Here is a 23,315-nt window from a genome sequence, read left to right on the forward strand (position 1 = left end):
TAAGTTAGAAGGCATTGCGATAGCTGTATTGCAAGCCTAAGTATTGAGCACGCGAGACATATCACAGTCCAGCGATACAAGAAAGATTTAAATTCGGGTCAGTTAATCTAACATATTTAAACTGAAATGCATTCATTAATTCCAATGGATTCACATATTTCAAGTCCATATAATTCGTGATACATATCAAAGATCAAACATAATGCTCTTGGTTACGAATGTTTCATTTCTTTTATGGATAAACTAAAGTACAATTAATTATGACTTTCTATTAGACGTTTTGGGAGTTCATCCAGAAGTAATTCACTAGTTAACATATGATTATGACTTTTTAATGGTCGGATACTCTGGAAATTATTCTAGTTATTGAGTAGGCATTTTTTACAGACTGACATCAGTTAATATAATCCGCTACATGAATTGAGTAGCTCATCATTTGATCAGTATTCTGTTCAAGTATTTTAACATTCAAATTGTTACACAATACGTAAGAATAATAATAACATTCCTAATGTATATCTACATATCACTGTTAATAAAGTTAAATGATGACTAGAAGTGGAATTTAGGACGCACGTTTTGTTTTATTTATGATTTATCGGCTGGATGCCCCTACATTACAGAGGACCAGATAACTATCCTCAAAGATTCCGACAAATATTGAATCAATAACCAGGTCAAAGCGAGGGACAATAAAAACAAATATCCAGACAACAAGGGGTTACAGGCCAACAAAAACCAATAACGACCAAGGTCGACACTAAAAGCTGTCAGTCAAATTGGGAAGATTCCTAATAATCTACTTGAAGTTTGCGTTAGTGATGTTGTTCAAAAGAACAACGAGAAGTTCATCATTTAACCACCCAGCTCAAAAAACGAAACTCCACCAAAATCATCCGTGTCAGCTACAAATCGTCTCCACCTCAGTAATACTAAATAGTTCAATTCAGGCATTAGTAACGAAAGAGACAGTGAGCAGCTGAAGAAAAATAAGGGAGGGTAGTTCATAGCCGGAGAAACATACAACAGTTCGTCCAACTGCAAAGTTAGGTAGATAACAGTGAATGAACTTGTATAAAAACTAGGTTACCTAGGAAACCAGTTTTACTGTAGCTAAACTCCTTAGTGACGTGCTTCTTTGTTCAGGAATATCAGAACAGAAGATCCTGTCAATAGTAACGCATAACAATGATGCTTTCACGTAAGAAACAAAAAAATTACTAAAATACCTGTACATTACTTCCTCAAAGTGGTAAAACTAATTCTTACAGTAAAGATGCAATACATCGAATGACCAAGGAATTCACGTAATTCCAGTGGCAACACCATGTTAGTAATGCAGAGGTTCGGCATCGTGTATTCGGGCGCAGAGACGATAACTCAATTGGTGTCACCATCTTGAAACACCAACTTCGGTGACTTGGACATGTTCTACGAATGTCGTCCCACAGAATTCCACGTCGTGCATTATTTGCCGACGCTGGTTCTGGTTGGAAAAAGCGGAGAGGTGGTCAGTGTATGACATGGTGTCGTGGCATGAAAGGAAGCCGCAAAGGGCTAGCTTCTTTTGGTCCTTCACGACTCCCTGGCTAGGGTCCGAGAGATGGTGCAACACAGTGGCTAGAGAAGTTATCGGATATGGCTCAGAATAGAAGCCAGTGGCGAGCCTGCTGTAACCTTCTTTTACTTTCTTCATAAAGAGTGGTTATAACTTTCTTAACTGAGAGAGTTCTTCTGGTTGTACATTTCAGTTCCCCCATCATTACTTTTCTCTTTTTTCCCTTCCTTTATATATACGCATCTTCTTCCTTCTCCTCCCATTCTCATTATTTTGTGTGGCGCGTATGTGTCCGATGCCTTTTGTACCAATATATATGTGATTAAATAAATAAATAAATTCATCTAAGCTAGTTATCGGCTGCAAGGGGTGCGTAGTACGGCGTACATACACGTGATTTGGTGCGGATGTGTGGTTGAGTGCCTTCAGCTAGGTGTGTACAGTAAGACTAATGAGGTCAAATCCCGAAGACTTACAGAACTACTTATCTTAGAGATATGTATACCGCTACAACTTATTGAAAACTCAGTTGTCGGCTTTTCTTTATAGGTAGACTTATGTATCTAAGTTCTCCTTGATTCCAAATTCCACTTGAACTGTGACAGAAATGTTTTGGGCAGATGTTATAGTGCTTATTTACTTACATATTTACTTACGCCTGTCACTCCTCGCAGAGCATCATAGACCGCTCATAAGTACCCTCCATCGAAATCCATCCTGGCCAATTCTTTCCGAATGTTTTCAGCTACTATTCATTCTTTTCATGTCTGCTTCCGATTCCCGGCACTGTGTTCCTTGGCTATCCCCTCCTCCTCTTCCCTGAGGGATTCCAAATTAGCGCTTGCCTCGTGATGCACATTTGATAATTTTCTCAATATATGCCTTACCCACTTCAAACGTCTCTTCGTAATTTCCTCTCCAAATAGAGGCTGGTTTGTTCTCTCCCACACTAGGCTGTTGCTGATAGTATCCGGCCAACCGATATTCTGTATCTTGCGTGAACAATTATTTATAAATACTTGTACCTTTTTAATGATGGTTGTGGTAGTATTCCAAGTTTCCGCTCCATGCAGTAAAAGTGTTTTGATTTTCGTATTGAAGATTCTGACTTTGATGTTGGCTGACAGTTATTTTGAGTCCCATATGTTTTTCAATTGTACGAATGTTGCCCTTGCTTTGCCAATCCTCGCCTTTATGTCTGTATCAGATCCTCCTTGTTCATCAATGATGCTTCTCAGGTACGTGAAATATCCAACATCTTCCAATGTCTGTTCATCAAGTGTGATTGGGTTGGTGTTCTGCGTGTTGTATTTGAGAATCTTCCTTTTTCCTTTGTGTATATTGAGGCCTATTGATGCAGAGGCTTCTGCTACATTTGTTGCCTTCATCCGCACTTGTTCGTGTGTATGGGATAGGGGCATCCATAGGAAGGTTTGTGTGTGATGCTTTGATGTCCGGTGGATTCAATGGAACTGGTCTATTCAAGAGTTCTTCGAAGTGTTCTACCCATCTCTCTCTGTTCTTGAATCTCAGTTATTGTCCTTCCTTTCTTGTTATTGACCGGTTTCTCTGTTTTTCTACATTTCCCTGCCAGCTTCCTCGTTGTATCATATAGTCGTTTCATATTCCCTTCTCTGGAAGCCTTTTCCGTTAGCATTTTTGAGCGTTCCACGTATTTCTGTTTGTCGTCTCTAGTGATACGTTGAATTTAACGATTCTTTGATCCCTTTCCAGTCGTTCTCTGTAGTAGTTTCTTCCTTCAGTAGATCCTGTAGAGCTTGGAACCTGTTGTTGAGAGTTATCTTGACTTGGTTGAGTTTGTGATTATTTCGGAGGAAGGCTGTATTGAACCATTGTAATGCAGTTTCCCAGCCGGCCAGTGTTTCTTTAACTTCGGTTTCATCTTGGCCACAACCAGCTAGTGGTGGTCTGAAGCTATGTCATCCCCTCTCCTGGTTCTCACATCTCCCATTGACCTTCGGAATTTTTTGTTGATACGAGTATGATCTATCTGGTTCTCTGTGGTGTGGTCCAGTGATATTCATGTAGCTTTGTGTATGCGCTTGTGTGGAAATATTTTGCCACCTATAACCAATTTGTTGAATGCACATATACTTGCAAATCTCTCACCATTCTCGTTCCCTTTTCTCAGCCAGTCCATATCGTTCTATAATATCTTCATATCCTGTGTTGTCCACTCCGACTTTAGCGTTTAGATCTCCCATCAAGATGGTGAGGTCTTTTCTTGAGCACTTCGCTGTGATTGATTGCAGCCTCTCATAGAACTGATCCTTATCGTCGTCGTTGCTGTCATTTGTGGATGCATAATACTGGATAACGTTCATTGTGATTCCCTCCTTCTTTGTTTTGAATGATGCTTTGGTAATCCTGGATCCGTGAGACTCCCATCCTACAAGCGCATTTCATGCTTCTCTGGATAGCATCAGAGCAACTCCGTGAGTGTGTGGAGTTAAGGTAACCCTCGTGCTAATGATAGAAGAAACCAGAGAAGTAGTGAATAGGTCTTTATTTCGATCTTCGCGCAGTCACAGTGGAGCGTGGGATTATCTGTTCAGACAAACAAAGGCTCTCAACATTCAATATAAGATAGTAGGGAATATAACGCTTACAAAAAGTAAGGAAGTGAATGAATACTTGAACAATACTGTTTTAGCATATGCTTGGTTGTTTGGGGTCAACTCTTAACCAACCAACCTGAGCTGCTACAGAGTATTTTCCTCTTTTTTGACCAGAGTACAGCAGCATAACTCTCGTATTTAGCCTTTGGTGTCCAGCTTGTGTCCAATGGGTTTCGCTGATTCCAAGTACTAACAATTTGTATCTCCTCATTTCCATTACTATTCGACTGGTGTTCCCGGTCTCCCATGCCGTGTGGACGTTCCATGTATCCATGTTAATTGTTGCTCTGGTTGTTAGAAGAGGCATCGGCCTCGTGACTTTCGGAGAATCTCGGCTTTCATTCTGAGGCGTTAAAATTCTTGCTTCAACTCTGAGGGCAGAGTTTAGATGGTTTTAATTAATTTTTCTGGTTGGCTTTTATTTAGCGAGTTAGTTTTCTAGGGGATGGGGTTGCTAACCCCATGCCCAACCCTCTTCCTTTACCCGGTCTTTGGACCAGCAGTAACTCAAGAAGAGCTACAGGCGGAGTCATATGTTATCAGTCTTCAGTAATAGGATAGTAGGTTGATGAACCTGTGTAAATCCTGACAGATTGCCCTCCAGTGAAGTTCCAGCTTCTCCTTGAAAAATTTCACTGATGTAGCTGATACCATCTGTTCAGGGAAGGAGTTACAGTCATTGGCCACTCGATGAGAGAAATGGGACCCCGCCTTTAATTTATTTGATCGCGGTTTTTGAACCCTCTTGCTATGACCTCGGAGATTATCAGTGTCGGAGAGAGCAAAAAGACAAGACATATTAACACCCGAATCATAAGTAAAGATACAAAATGCCAGTATAAGTTCACCTCGAGCCCTACGATTAGACAAGAGAGAGAGGTTTAGGCGTTTCAAACGCTCATCGTAAGGGAGTTTAGAAAGACCAGTCACTTGTTTCGTCCTCACACGCTGGAGTTATCATTCTTTATCAGACATGAGCTAGCTCCTTGGATACAGCACTCTAAGTATGGTCTTACGTAGGTGGGATATAAAATTTGAAACATCTTGTCAAAGCATTTGAATGCTCGGCGAAGTGACCATAACGCACGATAACCTTTGGAAGCAGTTGCGTTGCACTTGTTAGTTGTTTGCAAGTCGTGACTTATTATTACTCCTATGTCTTTAGGTTCTTGAACGCGTGGAGGAGATGTACCACCAATAATATAATGGTAACTAGTACCGTGTCCGATGTGCATGAGCACGCTCTTCTTGGAGTTAACGCCCAATCCTCAATCATGAGCCCATCTAACTGATTCATTCTGACATTTTATAACTACTGTTAACACTCCCGGCTACTTTTTCGAATTTATATAACTCTCGTTTCATTACTATTCAAGTCATGTAATTGTCAGTCAGCCAAAGCTGTCTAAGAATCTTCCCAGGAGTCCTTCAAAAGGAAAATGGATGTCAGAAATGCCACGGAAGTTCAGTGCTTAGATGCGCCGTAGTTCTCAGAAACCTTTTAATCGAGGATCTAGAAACCAACCAAACTGAAAGTCTGCAACGAGGGGTTGGGAGGTATATTTTCATATGGTCGTTGAGTTGAGAAGTGTATGATCTCATCAGGATACTTGGTTTGACAAATGCTCAGAACAGAGTACTCAAACATGATTCAGTGTGGATGCTTGATGGAGAGCCATCAGCTAGGGTGTTTCCAGTAAAACGACTGGGATCAGTATCACTGTTGAAAACCTAGTAGACTATTTACTTAAGAATTTATTTACCTCTCTAATATATATATATATACATATTTCAGGAACTCAGAACAGTATGTCATGATAATTTACTAATATCTCTTTTATATGTTAAAGATACCTAGGTCCCTGAATGTGGATATTGACAATACGCTGTCACAAATATGAAAGCCCGTCAAGCAAAATCTTCCATTCCATTTATAATCATTTGAATTATTTTAGGAAGTTGTCAGTATAGACCATCAACGTTGATTATCTATGTCGAATGATTGGAGGCTTACTCGAGTTAAACGGGAACGATGTAACGAACCGGCTAACTTCGAAGTCACATCCCGTGTTCAGCGTGTAACGTGGATTACCCCCTCAAAGTATTAATGTACTATGGCTGCTATGAAGACCGCATAACACAAAGGGCATGATTACGTAAATATATTAGGAAGAATGAGTACAGAGATGTTGGTGAGACCACCATCGCATGGGCCAATCCATGGCGTACGATTAACTGATGCGCGTTTGTTATCCTTGACTTTAACAGGGATCAGTGATCTGTTCGATATTCAGTGACCCAACTGCCGGATGATTCGGCTGGGCCTCAGTGAAATTTCACTGCCCACACACCACCCAAAACTGCAGTCACAACTTATTGGGTTTATTCTCATTCATCAAGGGTACTTAAACACTTTATCGTAATGGATTTTACTTGTGATTGATTGAAATGGTTTTCGCCCTTCCTGATAAAGCACTATTTACTGAAGTAAACTACCGATTACTATAATGTTCATTTCCACTTTAGTTTTTATGTAACAGGTCTCTGGATGTAGGTGTTGGTGATCCATATTCAGCAGAAGTGAAATTTTGTGCTTCAGAAGCTTATATTTCGACAATACCGCATGGAACTATTTGGTTTTGTTCAAGTAGCCTAACACGTGAAGCGCGCATTCTGGTTGGTCAACCTATGGTATATGATTTTGGATGTTTTGTTGACATACTGTTGTCTCGTCGTGCGTTCTACTCGCAAAAGTAGCAAAGCTGTGGCGTGCCGGTGAGGTTTTTTGAGTTTTGTTCATTACGATGGACCGTTCGATTTTGACAATGTCGTCTAACAACACAATCTCACCGAATTGTTTGAAACTTGTTAAGGTTTTGAAAATATCAGCATATTATTAAACCTTTAGGCTTCTTCTGATGACCGTGATGCCCGGATCATATCCTCTCGGATGGGTATGACTGTCCCCGAATTCATGAACGTCCTGGGTTATTCGAGTACTACCGAACAAAATATCTCTAATTCAAGTAGTTTGATATGGCCCAAACATACAGAGTTAGGTAATGGATCCCACTTTCCTAACTTAAGGTTCTCTAGAGGTTAGAGACCCCTGGTCATCAGTTTATCAATATGAACCTACTGATGTCAGCTGGTGCATTCGTTTTAAAGCACTAGGGTGTTATAAGTAAGCTTAATCATATTACCAAATGAATTTAGCTTTGTCCCACCTCCTTTCGTAAATCGCCAGCATAAAGTACCAACAACTCCCATCCCGGTTCCTGATTTTAACAAGAATACGCCTAAAACTGACCAAGTATCTCCCGGTAGTAGGACAATACATACACTTCAGAAGATATGTACATCCGAAAAATCAAATTTGCCTTCGGAGACTATCACATTAGCTGAGCGTCATAAGTGAGGTCTTTTAATAGGCTTGATAATGTAATAAAATTTCAGGCTATGGGAAGATCTGTTATTGTCTGATAGCGAAGAAGAAAATGAAGAGAAACCGAGATTAAGAACATCGTCTAGAACTATTGCCGTGGAGACACCAGTGGATAACAGTGATATGTTGATCAAACCAGGTGATAAAAACACAGCAGAGAGCCTTTCTATTCTCAATCATGCACTACGTCCACCACCACCTTTCGTCAGTCCACTGTCCATTTTAAATGGTGACGGTTCTGGAACAGAATCTCCTATTCCAAATACTCACAATGGCTTTATGGATCTGGCGCAAATTGATGTTAGTAAACAAGATTCTCTTGATTCAAAGATGTCCGGGTGTGTTTCTGAGGTTCCGACTGAGTGTGTTGTGAGGTATGTTTTTTTCGTTAAATTATCTGTTACTATTATTGCTTGGTAATTTTTAGCGTGATTGGTTTCATAATTAGATACCTCGATCTAGTTCAGAGTTTTATCCGAAATGAACTGTGAAGTTATTTGTTGTTGCCGTCGATATTTCATGCCACTCAGTGGTGACCACTTCTGTGCTGCAGGGTATACATTTTCGGCAATGTTGAATATCTCTCATAAGATACGTGCAAGGTTAAAGACGCTCATAATCGCAATGTCATGTTCTGGTTTACCCAATTCGATCTGTTAAACTAAGCTTAAACCTATCGGTATTCGGTAATATAAAGGTAACAGAATTTACAAAAACCTAAGTGTTTTGAATTTAACTCGTAGATGCTCTTATCGTTAACATAACAGTTTTAGGCTAAATTAGGGTTTCTTTACGTCTTCTTATTCTTCGGACCAACTTTCCACTGTCATTTGTCACAAGGCTTCCATTTTTCGGCTCAAACGACTCGTATGTATCTCCATTTTCTTCTGATTTCACTTTGAATTGTATCCCAAATGTAGCAAATGAATGTATCCACCCTAACTATATCCTGATGTATATTTCTTTTATGTTGGCAAAAAATTTGGTCTCCATTTATAAACCTGAAGATTGTTCAAGCTCCTCTGATCTGGTTTTAGAGAGTTAATCAGTACCATTAATTTTGCACAATATATTCTCTTGATGGATTTCCTATGTGTTGCTCTGGATATTGTCCAGAATTTGAAAAAGAATTTTCTGGATTCGAAACCAAATGACTTGCTACATGTATCACGTAGTTTCCTAATGAACCAGAATTCGTGTTTCTTGATATCAGGGCCTCCTTCGATTTGTTGGACGGGACTGTTATCGAGCACTGTCCATTAAAGAGGGGCGTGTTTGAGAATTTTATTATCTTGAAGGCCCTATATACAAACACCTCAAGACGAGTAAAGGCCTACAATCACCTCTTTCCATTGTCTCATTCAAGCAGTGGGGTGCAACAGGGTTTCCCACTCTCACCATTCCTCTCCAACTCTGCCATCAATGACGTTCTGCGAACAGTTGTGATGGGTGTAGGCAATAGTGGTGTGGACTTGTTACCTGGAGAAAGACTTTTCGACCTTGAGTGTGCGAATGATATTGTCTTACTGCGCGGTGATACCTAAGCCATGTAATCCGCACTTGTCCAACGCAAATCAGTCCCAACGCACCGTTAAGTATCAGTTCCCTCTGAAGGTTGCAGGTACGCATTAGTGACGAATACAAACTAGCAGGGGGTAGAGTTTCCTCTCGACCATCTACAACACATTAGGTTTCCACTTAACTATAGTTAATCAGTCATTTTTATGACTTCCGGATACAATTGCTGTGGAAAGTTCGTGTGTGTTCAACAAGGTTATCATTTATTTAAACACAAATATTGGTACAAGAGAGCACCAGATATATATGCGCCACACATATCTCATTTGATTTGTGTGAGGGCTGTGATACTGCCCGAGTGCCCGAACCGAAGCAGGTGGTTTTCTTAGGAGGCCACACTCTGAGCCTTTGACCTTAAGGTTTAACCCACAAGGCAGTGGAACATCGTGAGGAGATGCAGTCCCATGGTAGCCGGTGACCAACGATTGATTCATACGCCATTTGTTCCCTCAGGATACCGGAGCCCATGTGCACCATTGGTTTTGAATCAGGGTTTCCCAACTCCCCTAAGGTTTACCCATCTAGATTTACAATATTAGCCTGTTATACTAAAATTGATCCTTATTCAAAACGTCTGTGTGCAGACATTTTTGTGGTGCTTTTAGGCAAAGTATTTTTCGTCCCTAGTTCCTCGTTTTATGGAAGGTCATTTATCAGAATATTTTCACTCCAATTAGTGATTACGTAATCTACAGGGGAGTTTTTATCTACCTTTTTAGAGCTGCACTAATTTCATATGAAAGTTCCTTTGTAATGTAATTTTATTACTCTGTTACCCATTCATGAATAGTTTTACTAAATAAATTTACCACTTCGAAAAGCGATTTTTGATGCTTTATGAACTATAATGTCCAACATGTAGTAACACTAGTTTCGCTGGTATGAATTGATACGATTGAATAGTATATTTGTCAACCCACCCTCAGTTTTACCATGTGTATTATTGTAAAGCTGGTTTTTCTTTTGAAAGCTCATTATGCTGTCAACTGCTTACATGGGTTTGAGTACTTACAATTATTGTAGTGTTACGACAGTAGTTGCTCCTATAGGAGAAGCATGTATTTGGTTTTAGCATTAAACGACGACTACTATGTTTAAATACTAAGAGGATTTATAATGTATCCAGTCATATGATTAGCAGCTGCCAGAAGTGTACTTATGGTTGTTGACTGCTCACAAATATAACCTTAGTATTGAAATAAGAAATGTATTTTAAAAGCTGTTATATTGAAGTTTGTACCTTTTCCTATTTCAATGAACTAGCAAATCTGAAAATCCAATGTACTTATCTGGAAGTCGACCATCTCCTTTGACTACAGAAAATCCATTACGAAAACATTATCCAGAAGATTTGAGGACATCCGTTCCAATCAACAGTTCAAGTGACAATAACAACAACTTTTCTAGCAGGTTGACGACAGTTACAAGCACCACAACTCCAAAGTTGACAGTACAGAAACCGATTCCAGTGTTAAATGATAAACCCAATTCCAACCATGATATCTTAATTAAACCACGTACTGATACAGTAACAAATAGGGCAAATGAATATTTCATTGAGCATTGTAAGGGTCCCGAAACCAAAAAAAGTTTCATTCAACGTTTACTTTTAGAATCAGGACAGTTTTTAACTCAGAAAGACTGTCTGATCACAGAGCTCAGCCCAATCCATCATAATGACCTAATTAATATACCTACAAAACCATCCCAGGCAATCGAAGAAAAATCTGTGTTTACTGAACAAAAGTCGGAAAAAGTAACCAATTCTCCTAATGTTAATCGAACACCATCAGATGATTCGAATTCAAAAATCAACTTCAAATCATCGCATCAAGAATGTACCCGCTCAGATGGTAAGAATGTAACACCTGAAAAATCAAAAACAATGGGTCACCAGTCGCTATTCCATTCTAACCGTCGAAAAGATGTTGAAAAAGTGGATACTCGAACTGAAGATAAGACTTCTAAACTTAATTCTGTTTCCGTTACTCAGGAAGGATCGAATGAATCACCCGTTAACCGTAATTGCCTTTCCAGTTTATCGTGTCCCGTTGAGGAATACATCCCACCTACTACAAACTTAATTTCAGGACTGGCGAGACCTATCGATACACTAGAAAAAGAGCTCAACAGATCAGATGTCAATGAGATCACGGAAAAAAAGACGGGTATTAATGAGGTTCAGACTCTTATTACAGATATGGATAAATCTCACAGTTATATGAATAGTTCCAGTAGTATGCCGCCACCAACTCACGATTCCACTGGTAAGAAGCTAAAAAGGCGATCAAAATGCAGCTCAAAACTTACAATATCCAAGGAGTCAGTCACCACATCTAGTTCTGAGTTATCGACTCATAAACAATCACAAAATGATTCTGATATGAAAAAGGATATCAATGACTTTGTTCCCTTAGTTCAGAATACCGTGGGTATTTATCCCCTTCGTGATATCCCATCTGACTGTTGGATATTTTCTGACTTGACTGTAACCAAAGTTCGTAATAAAATACAACAATCTTTCTCTCGGACGTCAAATTCCTCACCTAAGAATGAAGAGTTTCCCATTGGTTTTTCTTCGTCTGATTATCATTTAATTAAGAAAATGAGAGATATTTTGCGTGGCGCTGTTGAAAATGACAGTCCAGTAATCTCCAGGACCAATCAAAGTAGACGTACTCGTTCCAGGTCACTTACGGGTATTTTACTCGTCCCACCACCCAGTTTCACTGCATCATCTGAAACGGAACAATCACCCCATCTAGCAGACGAACCTTCGTCTCATAAGGGCTATCATGATATTTACACAATGACGTCGCCTCATCTTAGTCGAACTACCATCTTAAATGATGTAGATGTTCAATGTGACATATGGCCTAGCAGTAGTAATAATAATTTGATATCTAGTCGTTTTGTTTCACAGTCTTCCGTTGGTATAATTAGCACTCCTACTCAAAAGCCACTTGGCACTGTGCCTCCAATTCTCCGTGATCCAGTCTGTGATCTTACTAACTTGTCATCAAATATTGCCCAGAATTTACCGCAGTTGGGTGGTCAATCGCTCCCATGTATGAACCTCTCTGATAGTTTGCTTTTTATTGAGGAGCAATTTGGCAGGATCATCAAACAGGAGAATGAAAAGTAAGATTATAATTGTTGAAATTAGTTGTCTTATTATGCATGATTTTCATTTTTTCTTGATTAGAATCAGTCCTTCCGTATGTTTTGACAGTTTCTAGTAGTGGATTCCAGAACACATGCAACATTTAGTTTTGAGTTCATCAATATTTTATGTTTATCTAATCAAGTACTGGTGTTCTCACACTTATAATCAACATCCATCGCTTCAAACAGTTATCAGATTGTTAAGGTACAACAGTCATCTCTTATTATAATGAGTACTGTACATCAGCATAATTTAGTAATTCTAAGGGAACGTTATAGTTCAATGCAAGTACCCTAGTAATTAAACATTGCTAAACCTAATTACAGTTGCCGAATCTTAACTCTTCGTACAGTGTAACTAGATCCAAGCTTTTTATGTATTATTTGTCTCCTAGATTTGATAGATCCATTAGCTGACTTAATTATTATTTGCTTGCTCCTGTGATATAAATATTACAATTCGTATACGTTTAAATGCAGTCGTGTTCTAGAGTAATTGTTTATTGTTATCTCCATAAACGTTAAGCATAAGGGAATACCCCTCAGTGAGCAGATGGCTTTATCTTCCATATTTCGTTATCATTGCTTCACAATGGAGCTGTTGATCAGCAGTTTATATATTACATTTTCTTTAATAAATGTTAAGTTTTAACTTCATTCTACGTGTCAACTATTTTGTAAAGCAATTTAGTATTGTTAGCTGTCACATTAAGGTTATATGGACCTAAAATTGGCTACTGAGCTACATCTTTTTAGTTGGGAATAGTTGTGGAAAACAGAACTAAAACTAAGTTTTATATTGTGTATCTGTTTTTAATGTCGTGATGGACAATATCACTTTGTTTTGATGTAGTGGAAATAAACATTAACAATGAAATATGTTTGTTTCCACTAAACATGTAATGTATCAAGTCAGTACAATTTTCCACATTCAACGGTTACAGTGAACATTTTACTTTAAATTTTCTGTTTCATGAATTATTTAAGAATTTAATACGTATAATGTTTATTTTATTTTTAATTTTCCTTGATAGACTACAAGATAGTAACCCATCGAGTGAAATATTCAAAGCAGAAGAATGTAAATTCGAAGCATCTAAATGTTGGAAAGCGTTAGTTAGCGCTATATCCTCTTGTTCCCGTGATAATAGTTCTAGTGAAGTACTAAATCGTTCACAGATGCTTCTTAATTTACAACCGCTTCATGAATATCCGGTACAAATGACTAAGTCAGTAAAACACTGTTTAGCTGCTGCATACATCTTTGAATCCAAAAGTGAAATACTCAGGGCTATTGATATGCTTACTGAAGCAGCTAATCAAATTCAGCACTGTGTTCGTCGAATGCATCGTGTCGAAGCAAAATTAACTAAACGTCGTAGTCATCGAACTGAAGTAGGGAATTCTCCTGATACAAATGAATTAACAGTAAAAGTTAAACGCGACGCTAGTTGGATGTACTTATGGTATTATGTTTTAATGAGAATCAAAGCTGCCGTTGGATTTCATACATACCGTTTAAGATTACAGTCAATAGACAACTTGCGTGAAGAGGTAAGTTTGTCTTTGTTCTATTTTTTTGGATATTAGATTTATTATTTAGTATTCTTGATAAGTACATATTCTCCATAAATTATCCTGTGAAATATGTTCAACGGTAGGAATTTTTACCGTTAATATACGTTTATATCTCCAGTTGGTTGAACAAATTCAAACTTTGTCTATATCAAACTATTAAGGATCCTAACTAATTCTATCTTTATCTCCAGCCATTTGTAACAGTTATAGTTCAATATAACCATAAATAATATGACAGTATTTGTAGGATTTAAAAAAGAAAATAGATAAACGTTAATAAATACTAGTCGAAAGGAGAAGAAGCAGTTAGTCAAGTTTTTTACGTTTTTATAAATTCTGTGTATGAACAAACTTGATCATCCTCAGCACAAGGTTTAATTTCAATATGTGCATGATCGAAATTGAAACCTATTTGATACTCGACCTAAATATGATTGTAGGGTTCCTACTGTATTTCTTGCAAACTGTTTCAACTTTATCGCTCAATTTTGGGTTTTAAAAGTATCGAAATGTCATATTTAACAAATTTTCAGTTCCAACGAAACCGGTAATATAAGATGATATCAATCGCTGATGAACGCTTTTCACTATACTTAAAGACCTTACAATTTCACTCATCTAAATAGTTCTCCAACAAGTTTAAGCGGTACTACTGAAACAGCAGTGCTATAAAAATAGCACTCGGCCAAAGTCGTTTATTAGGAAGAGTCAGATCTCGTGATAGAATGGGATTCTATTTATTGAAGTGTTGTATATTCAGTTCTAGAGGCTGGAGCTAGCATGTGCAATTCTGGTTTTTGGTATGTAAAGATTGCTCCTGTGTGTTAAACCTTTACCAAAAATCTCAAACAACCATATACTTCATTGTCTCAGCTAGTTATGACTTTTCACTATTTAGGAAAGTCATGAAAATGGTTTCTTTCTATGGTACAGTACTTATAACAAACGTAAAGATCAGTCAGTCAGTCACAACGTAGAACTTCGTACGTGCGTACATCAGTTCGAGTTGCCATACCACATTAACACAGAGATGCAGTTGTCGATTCAAATCCCACAGTGGTAGAAGTAGTAAGATTATAAGCAGTAATCCGAAAGATTAGGGTTTGAAGATGTTGAAGTATAATATAGTGAAATAAATTTGGAAAGAGAAAAAAGATAGACATGAATAATTCAGAAGATTAGAATTTGGGAGAACATGAAGAGTGGATGTGCCTTTGCCATTGCAAACGATTTTCAGCCATGTCATTCAAGATCTCTAACCATCGATTGCTATCATCTCATGGATCCCAACCAGGTAGTCTACACCTACCAACATGGCTCAGTCCACTTGTCAGTGACTTCATGGATTTATGTCACGTTTTGGTCTGGTTGCCTCTAGCTTTCTTTCAGCCTACTTCTACACCATAAAACATCGTTCGTCGGGGCAGTCGGTGGTTGGGCATACGTAACACGTGTCCCAGTCATCTCAACTGATGAAGTTTTACGACTTCATAAATCGGTTTGCCATCCTTTCCTAGTACCCGCTTCCTAATTAGTGCATTACTTACTCGGTGGTCTCACGATATACGAGCAATGCTTCGAAGACACCTATGATCGAATACTAGTAGCCTAGGAATATCCTCTACTCTTATCGGCCATGTTTCACTGCCATAAAGTAGGATGGAACGGACTGCTGCACAGTAAACCCGTCCTTTGGTTGGTAGACGGATATCTCTCCTACGCCATAAATAACGCAAGTTGGCAAAAGCTAGACGAGCCTTCTGTATCCGTGCTGAGATTTCGTCACACACCAGACCACAAGGGCTGATGAGACTCCCAAGATAAGTGAAGCAGTCAACACGCTCAACTTCTTCACTCCCTATCATTAGTTCACGTGCCAATGCAACCCTATCCTGAAGTAACATTTTGCTTTCGAGAGGAAGAATCGCATCCCGAACATGCCCGCATTGGTGTTTATGATGGTCAGAAGACTTTGCATTTTGTCAGCGTCTTCACCAAATAAAACTATGTCGTCGGCGTATTCTAAGTCAACAAGTGAATCTCCTGGTAGAAGTTCAACCCCTCTAAATTTGGATGAGGAAAGTGTTATCTCTAAAAGCATGTCAACTACAAAGTTAAACAAGAATGGCTAGAGTGGACATTCCTGTTGAACACCACTTGAGGTAATCAATTCTGATGACAGTTCGCCATAGGCTCTCACTCGGTCAGTTGTGTTCGTGTAGGGAGCCTTTATAAAGTTAATGTACTTCTTTCAGTGACAAACACTGCCACGGAACTTCACGATCAACGGAGTCAAATGCCGCCTTAGGGTCGAGAAATACTACTATTGTGGGGCGTCTGAATGTGTATCTATGTTCTAGGACCTGACGTAGTGTGAATATCTGGTCTATACAACCATATCCAGGTGGGAAACCAGCCTGGTTTTCTCTAGTCTGCTCTTCACGAGCTTTGCTTAGGCGTCGAAGTATTATTGAAGCTAATATTTTAGACACTATATTAGTCAAACTGATTTGTCTGTGATTGTCACAAGAGGACTTTTGTCCTTTCTTATAGACTGACACAATCAGTGATTGGTACCTGTCAGATGGAATTACGTCCAGTTCCCAAATTCTACCTAAGACCTCAGTCAATCTCGCTGCTAGTACTGAACCGCCATCCTTAAAATTCTCAGGGGTAAACCTGTCAGGGCCTGCTGCTCTCCGACGCTTCAGATTTCCTATAGCTTTTCCAACCTCGTAAAGAGTTGGAGGATTTACATTAACTTGTCATTCAGGTCGACTGGGGATCGTGAGAAACCGAAGTGTAGCTGATGGCCAGTTGAACTTACCCCTAAAGTGTTCTACCCATCGATCCAATCTCCTGGCTTGAGAGTGAAATATATGTCCATCTTTTTCCGAGATAGTTTGACTGATAGTTAGGTTCCTTATACCGGTTTCCTTAACAAATCTGAATAGCTGTCTGCTGTTACCTATTGCCGTTGCCTTTTCCATCTCTCTTGCTTTCGCTAACCACCACTGTTCACGATCATTACGTAGGCTTCTTATTAGCCTGCGCTTAAGCTGACTCCACTCTTCGTTATGTTCAGAGCCAGGTGGGATGAGTTTACAAGCATCTATCAGTGCGGTAGATGCTGCCGAGGTCCATTGTTTCTCACTAACCTTATGGTTTACCTTACCAGCGGATATCACTGCTGTTTCCACAGCTTTTCGGATGTCGTTCCATGCTGCCTCGGAGTGGGCACAACTTACATGGCTACCTAACTGTTTTTCTAGTTGTTCCTGAAATATATTCTTAGCTTGTCTATCATTAAGTAGAACATTAAGAGGTTTCCTTGCAGTGTCTTTCCTACGTCCAGTAAGACGCAGACAGGTACGTGCTCGCACTAGAGCATAATCTGAATCTGAGCATGTGCTCCAGAATGAGCGACAGTCTTCTATCGAGCCCTTCCATCGGTGGCTGATAGCGATGTGATATATTTGGGTCCAACGTTGGGACGAATTTGGGGGTCGCCATGTCGAAAGATGTTTTTCTTTGTGCTTAAAGCTAGTATTTGCAAGAAACAGACGGTTATCTGAGCATAGCTGCAACAGACGGTCGCCATTATCTGTTCTTTTAGCCACAACACCATAGGATCCATCCAGGTGTCTTTCCCTACCTACTTGAGCACTAAAGTCACCAGCCACTATCACTACATCAGAGCGCCTAGCTTTTCGGAGAAGGTCGGAAAGCTTTCTGTAAAACTCATCTCTTACATCATCTGAGCTGCAGTCAGTGGGAGAGTAGGCAGAGGCAACGACGAGTGTCCCTATATATCCGAGTCCTTACTGTTCCATTTAGTCGGACAGCGCACAGACGACTGTCTACTGTGTTTCAGTCTAAAAGAGCTAGTTCTGCCCTAGGACTTAATGCTATACCTACGCTAGCGAGGCCACGGGAAGCAGCGTCAGGGCTTCCAAATACACGAAGCGTGAATCGAGTTGGTTCTTTATTGTGACATGGTGAGGTCAAGTGAATGACTCTACTCGGATCTTGTATGCGCGTTTTGGAGACGCAGCACACATCGATGGTGCGAGATTTTAAAATTCCTAGCTAAGGAGGCCTGTTGTCCTATTTGGCATAATGTTCGGACGTTCATAGTTCCTACATGTAGTTTGGAGCGTGGTTTCAGGAGACCAAGAATGACGTTCCATGTACTCGAATCGTTTGCCCTAGCGGTGCGAGGTGATAAAAGGACGTGAGAAGGGTTAGTCGTGGAGATAAGAGAGTTATTAGGAGGTGTAGAAAGGATTTGAATGTGACCAACTTGGTCTCGTGTGCTGTTACGGGTATGGGTGCTGATACCACTTGCCGGCTACCCACACCGTGGAAGGGTATTTCTCGAGGAACCTGAAAAGGAAGTTGGATTTATGTTGGTCTTAACGACCTGGGAGCGTGACCGCAGAGCCCAAAGGATAACTGCTTGAGGCTGGTCACTCACGGCCTTTTTGTGGGGGATCTTCGATGTGTTAGCTCCGCTCTTCAAAGGGCCTTACCGCCAGAGACGGAAATCCATGAGGTAAGGTGAGACGTGACATTTTTAGGGTCGACCTTTTCTAACCCTTTCCTTCCTTGTGAGAAGGCAGCATCGCTGCAGATGCAGGTTGTCCAAGGGAAACACCTTACTGCTCTTTCATCTATCTACAGTCAGAAGTACGAATTCGCCCTCAGATCTTGAGTGGCTGCTTCTAGTCTTACCGTTCTACAATCGACAAGCCTGGCATGGTAGAACCTACAGGAACATATGTTCCAGCCAATATAGCTCTGTTGGGTCATCACGATAGGCAAGCCCGACCACCATGTCACGGTAGCAGCTACGGTCGGGACAAACGTAAAGATGCTAATCATCAACCAATTTTCTTCATTTTTGACAACTTGTCGTGCAGTAATATTGCATCCTACAAATACCTCGAATATGCCTTTTGGGAAGTAAAAATGTCTGTTCACTCAGTATCTACAAGGTTGAGTGCCCTAATCGATCGTCTAGGCACAAGATTCTCTTGGGAGGTTGGTGACCTCGACTCGGGGAACGACGACCATCTACTGCTTTGTGCAAATTACATTGTGGAGGTGAGTACTTGTGTTCTGATTATACGTAATTTCAAGTATTGAAATCGATGAATAGAATGCTGATCTATATATGAACTCAGTGATAAAATGTAGCTGATTAGTGGCTGCTTACAAAACCGTATGATTGACTTAAGTCCTCGAATAAGATCAAAGACAAGACCACTAACCAGATGATTAGTTTTCTACGTGAAAAATAACGTGCTTCTATACAAAATATAAACCTGAATTAAGCATAATGAATTGTGTATGGACGGAGTAAATCAGCTTGTAGGTAGCTAATTCTCCAATCAATTAAGATATGACTGCTAAGCCTAATTTTTGAACGTTTTATCGGACCGCAACCTGATTTTGTCCAGTACCATCTTCCGACATGGTCATCGCCGATGTATTTACTGCCTGGCCCGACCGTTGCTGCTACCTTGACGTGGTGGTCGGGCTTGCATATCGTAATGAACCAATCGAGAAACCTATTTATGAAAGCGTGTAAACGGGTTAAAAGCAGCAGTTACATCTGGTGATTACTGAAATTTGTTTCAGTTCATTCTAGCGACTTAAAAAGAATACTGATGTCAATGAAACACCTTGTGAGGCTGATTACACTCCAGTTAGTCACATTCGGAGGCACCTTAGATGATGACCGAAGTTCTAATAGGAACAGTTCAACTGGTCTGTAGCCCTATCAACATCGATCAGACCGTTCTGCACTCCTTGATCGGTGACTACCAATCCACCTAACGATGGGAATATCTGCAAGGAACTCCGATTTCTGAAGCCTCAGAAGCCAACGGGGACCAGACGATCTGCTCTCAGCCATTTTTAAGAAAATTGGCAAACATCTGGCTTTACAAGCAACTGGGTTGTTTGGTAATATTTAAGAAACAGTATTCTATGATCGTGGAGTGAAGAAATAATTGTCCCCTTCCTTAAAATGAGCTTGGATGTTCTATGCAAAAACTATCGTGGGATAAGTCTTTCCTCGATTGTCTTCAAACAATTGATTTCCGTCATACTCCACATGTTAAGATCTTTATTACGAGCTAGTTACTCTTATTGCTTATTATTATTCGGACACTTTACTTCATTTAACTAGTCCCTAGATCAGAACACAGTTAAAAAGGAACGAAATTATATCCCAAATAACAAAGTTGGATGGGAATAACAATCACAATGAGAAAAACGTTAGTCTATTCATAATTTTACACAAGGAAATTCTAGAATAATTTCAAATCATCCATGAGCGCTAATTGCCCAAGAGATGGCCAATCAATCTGGTCCAGCACAATCCTACATGAAACGTGGTTTAATCCAATCTATATACTGCTAACCGCAGATTGTACAGAACCTATTGATGACTGATTCCTAAGGAGCAGCCTGGTTTCTGATTAGGTCATATTTGTATTTCAGAGGGGGTTTTGTGGAGAATTTAGTATTTTCATAGTTGTATTTATCAAGTCTCCTCTCTTCACCAAATGCTTAAACATCCCCACACTTATTGCAGACCAATAGTCGTTGTTTCTTGATATCAGAGCCTCCTTCAATTCGTCAGACAGGAATGTTCTCTGGGATTGTCTATTGAAGAACGGTGTGTCCGAGAATTTTATTAGTATCTTGAAGGCCCTATATACACGTGCCTCAAGATGAGTGAGGGGATACAGTCACCTTTCCCCATTGTCCCAACACAACAGCGGATAGGCAGTTTCTCCTAATCTCACTACTCCTCTTCAACCTTGGAATTGATAACATTGTTTTGTTAACAGCTCTGACGGAAGTAAGGAATAACAATGTGGATCTGTGACCTGGAGAATAACATTCCAACTTTGAGTACTTGGATGACTGGTTTTGTTGTGTCGGGCAGTCTTTCGATTCTGATACTGATATACACACTTCCTTTGCTCATGGCCAACCAGATACATCGGTGAAAAACACGGAACAGATAGGAAGCTTTATCGGCTAACGTGGATTGAAATGTATCCTCGAATAATTGAGTTATATTTCAATCAACAGCATGCATTGAAGAATTGAGCCAAACATCGGTCACCAGCATGGACTCATCTATATCTCGTTTAATATTTGGTTTTGAATCTGTGTGTCTGATAGGCGCAAACTATCAGTTTTGCTATGCGATAATAAACTAGCTACGCAGATCGTACTTGATTGATTAGCTGTCAATTAGTGTCCGTATGTAGTGGAACTATTCTGCTAAGTGGTAGGTAGTTTATGATATGTCTCTGCGGTTTAGGTCTATGGTCTATCGGTGTATCACAAGTTTCAGGTTGGAGTTCTGGAAATCATGGATTTAGTGACTTGAGGCTTTAACAGGTATCAGCTGTAGAAGATTCCATTCACCCATTTTCAATTATTCTTAGTTGATTTTAAGAGTCAAAACACATTCGTACATACGCTACTGAAAGGGTATGTAACTCAAATCCAGAGTAATTAAACATTTTCACACTATATTAATGTTATCGGTCAAATATTCGTTCACATATTTCCAAGTATTTAAGTGATGGATAAGTTTAAGTACAGTATTCATACACAATTTTATGTGTTAGATAATACTGAAGCAATTAGTCCCTTTGATAAATTTCTATAGTGTAATAAGAAGACGAAAATTATCAGAACTATGTGATATATTAACGCAATACATTTCGAACAATCTGATCACACATATACTTGTTAAGAACATTTATATATAAAAATAAAAGGTCAACTAGACTGGAAATAGAGGGTAAGAGGAGACAAGGCTAATCAAGAAAATAATGTGAAAACAATTTGAAACCTCATCACTCTGGATAATAAGCTAATATTACCAGAGTAGGTTTAAGGTGAGAACAAAATGTTTTTAAATACACAAAGGGGGTATGAAGTTTCGTATGGCTAAGGTTTCAATAAACCTTAGTATACGCCCTTTTACACTTTTATACAACACCACAAAATCCGAGTTTAGATCAATCTTATGGCCTGTTTCAATTATGTGTTTGGCAATAGAGGATGATGGATGTTTATCCTTTACTCTTATTGAGTCATTTGATTTTGTTTCTGCAACCATTTAGGTGCATGTTCACACACCCTAATTTTGAGATCACGATTACTCCTCCCTATGTATGTGTGGCTACACACGCATTTAAATTAGTAAACACAATGGGATGCGACGCGATCGTTTTCATGTGTTTTACGTTTTCAATGAAGCATGGACCTTGTTCTTTCTTTGATAATGGCCTTTGCTGCGTAACACGTATTGTTAATGACTGATTTAAGCGTTTGTTTCAATAAAAGGCTATTTGAATCACCTCTAAATGGTAAGGTGATATAGACAGGCTCTTTTGCTGCCAAGGCTATAGTAGGTCTCTCTATACCATGAACTTTCTATCTATTTATGAATTTAAGGGGATAGCCATTTTCCATTAATGTTTTGTTTAGCAACCTAAAATCATCAATAGCGTCATTTGTGCAAATGCGATCAAGCCTGTTAAATAGACACCTTATCAAACCCCGTTTGAAATGCGCAGGGCAATAACTAATAACTAAGGTATTGGCCTGTCCACGTTGGTTTTGGAAAAGTGGATCATTTGATTGAGCCATCTTCTCGTCTACTTAGAAGTATATCCAGGAAGGGAAGCTGGTTGCTCTTCTATTCACATAAAACGCTGGTGTAGTTTTGGCGAGTGTTGAGTTTATTCATTAAACAGTTCATATAATCCTTTCTTTCATAGAAAACTAAGATATAGACAACATATTTTCGTCTTCTTATTACACTATAATTTATACATTTGCACAATCCAACGATACTATTTCGATGTTACTATTGAAAGTGGACAAAATGATCCTTAAATTTGTTGATTAGGAATTTTGAAATCGATTCTCTTTACTAGAAAGCTATTACTTCATTATCGAATACATTTTTATTTGATTGTAGTTTAGATCTAATCAGATTGGAGATTGCTGAAATTCATGATTATGACGTTATCATTTAACTATTATTTGATTATGAACTGATTCTCAACACTAATCCATCCATTCAGTTTATTAATTCCAATAATAAGTATAGGAAGTATATATTGTGCAAGGTAAATCTGTTCTTTAAAACAAAATACTTTGCATTTAGTAAGACAAGCATTTATATAGCATATATATATATATATCCACGTGATTGCTGTATCAGTTGTTTATCTCTGAAATAATCGATTTCATCGCAAGTTAAGCGACATAATCCCTTATATATATATATATCTGAAGAGAGGTTCAG

The 23,315-nt window shown here is 39.1% G+C and overlaps 2 protein-coding genes across 2 annotated transcripts in view; both read left to right on the top strand.

Moving 5' to 3' along the window:
- Positions 1–5,636: 5,636 nt before the first annotated feature.
- Smp_145430 (hypothetical protein) lies at positions 5,637–14,240 on the top strand (the record flags this gene model as incomplete). The annotated part of the gene is made up of 9 exons (XM_018796863.1): positions 5,637–5,680; positions 6,738–6,888; positions 7,106–7,256; positions 7,294–7,381; positions 7,414–7,611; positions 7,654–8,016; positions 10,484–12,361; positions 13,420–13,939; positions 14,211–14,240. 9 exons carry the CDS (start codon positions 5,637–5,639, stop codon positions 14,238–14,240), a joined length of 3,423 nt encoding a protein of 1,140 aa, XP_018651962.1.
- Positions 14,241–18,934: 4,694 nt separating this feature from the next.
- Smp_043010 (putative cement precursor protein 3B variant 2) overlaps positions 18,935–23,315 on the top strand; it is a gene marked incomplete at its 5' end in the record, with an annotated part of 12,609 nt that continues 8,228 nt past the window's right edge. The window contains one exon of the mRNA XM_018796864.1: positions 18,935–19,069. Coding sequence (XP_018651963.1) covers positions 18,935–19,069 — 135 coding nt within the window. The remainder of the gene's footprint in view (positions 19,070–23,315) is intronic.

Source organism: Schistosoma mansoni, chromosome 4 (assembly GCF_000237925.1).
Source record: "Schistosoma mansoni strain Puerto Rico chromosome 4, complete genome".
In the NCBI taxonomy this organism is placed as follows: Eukaryota; Metazoa; Platyhelminthes; class Trematoda; order Strigeidida; family Schistosomatidae; genus Schistosoma; species Schistosoma mansoni.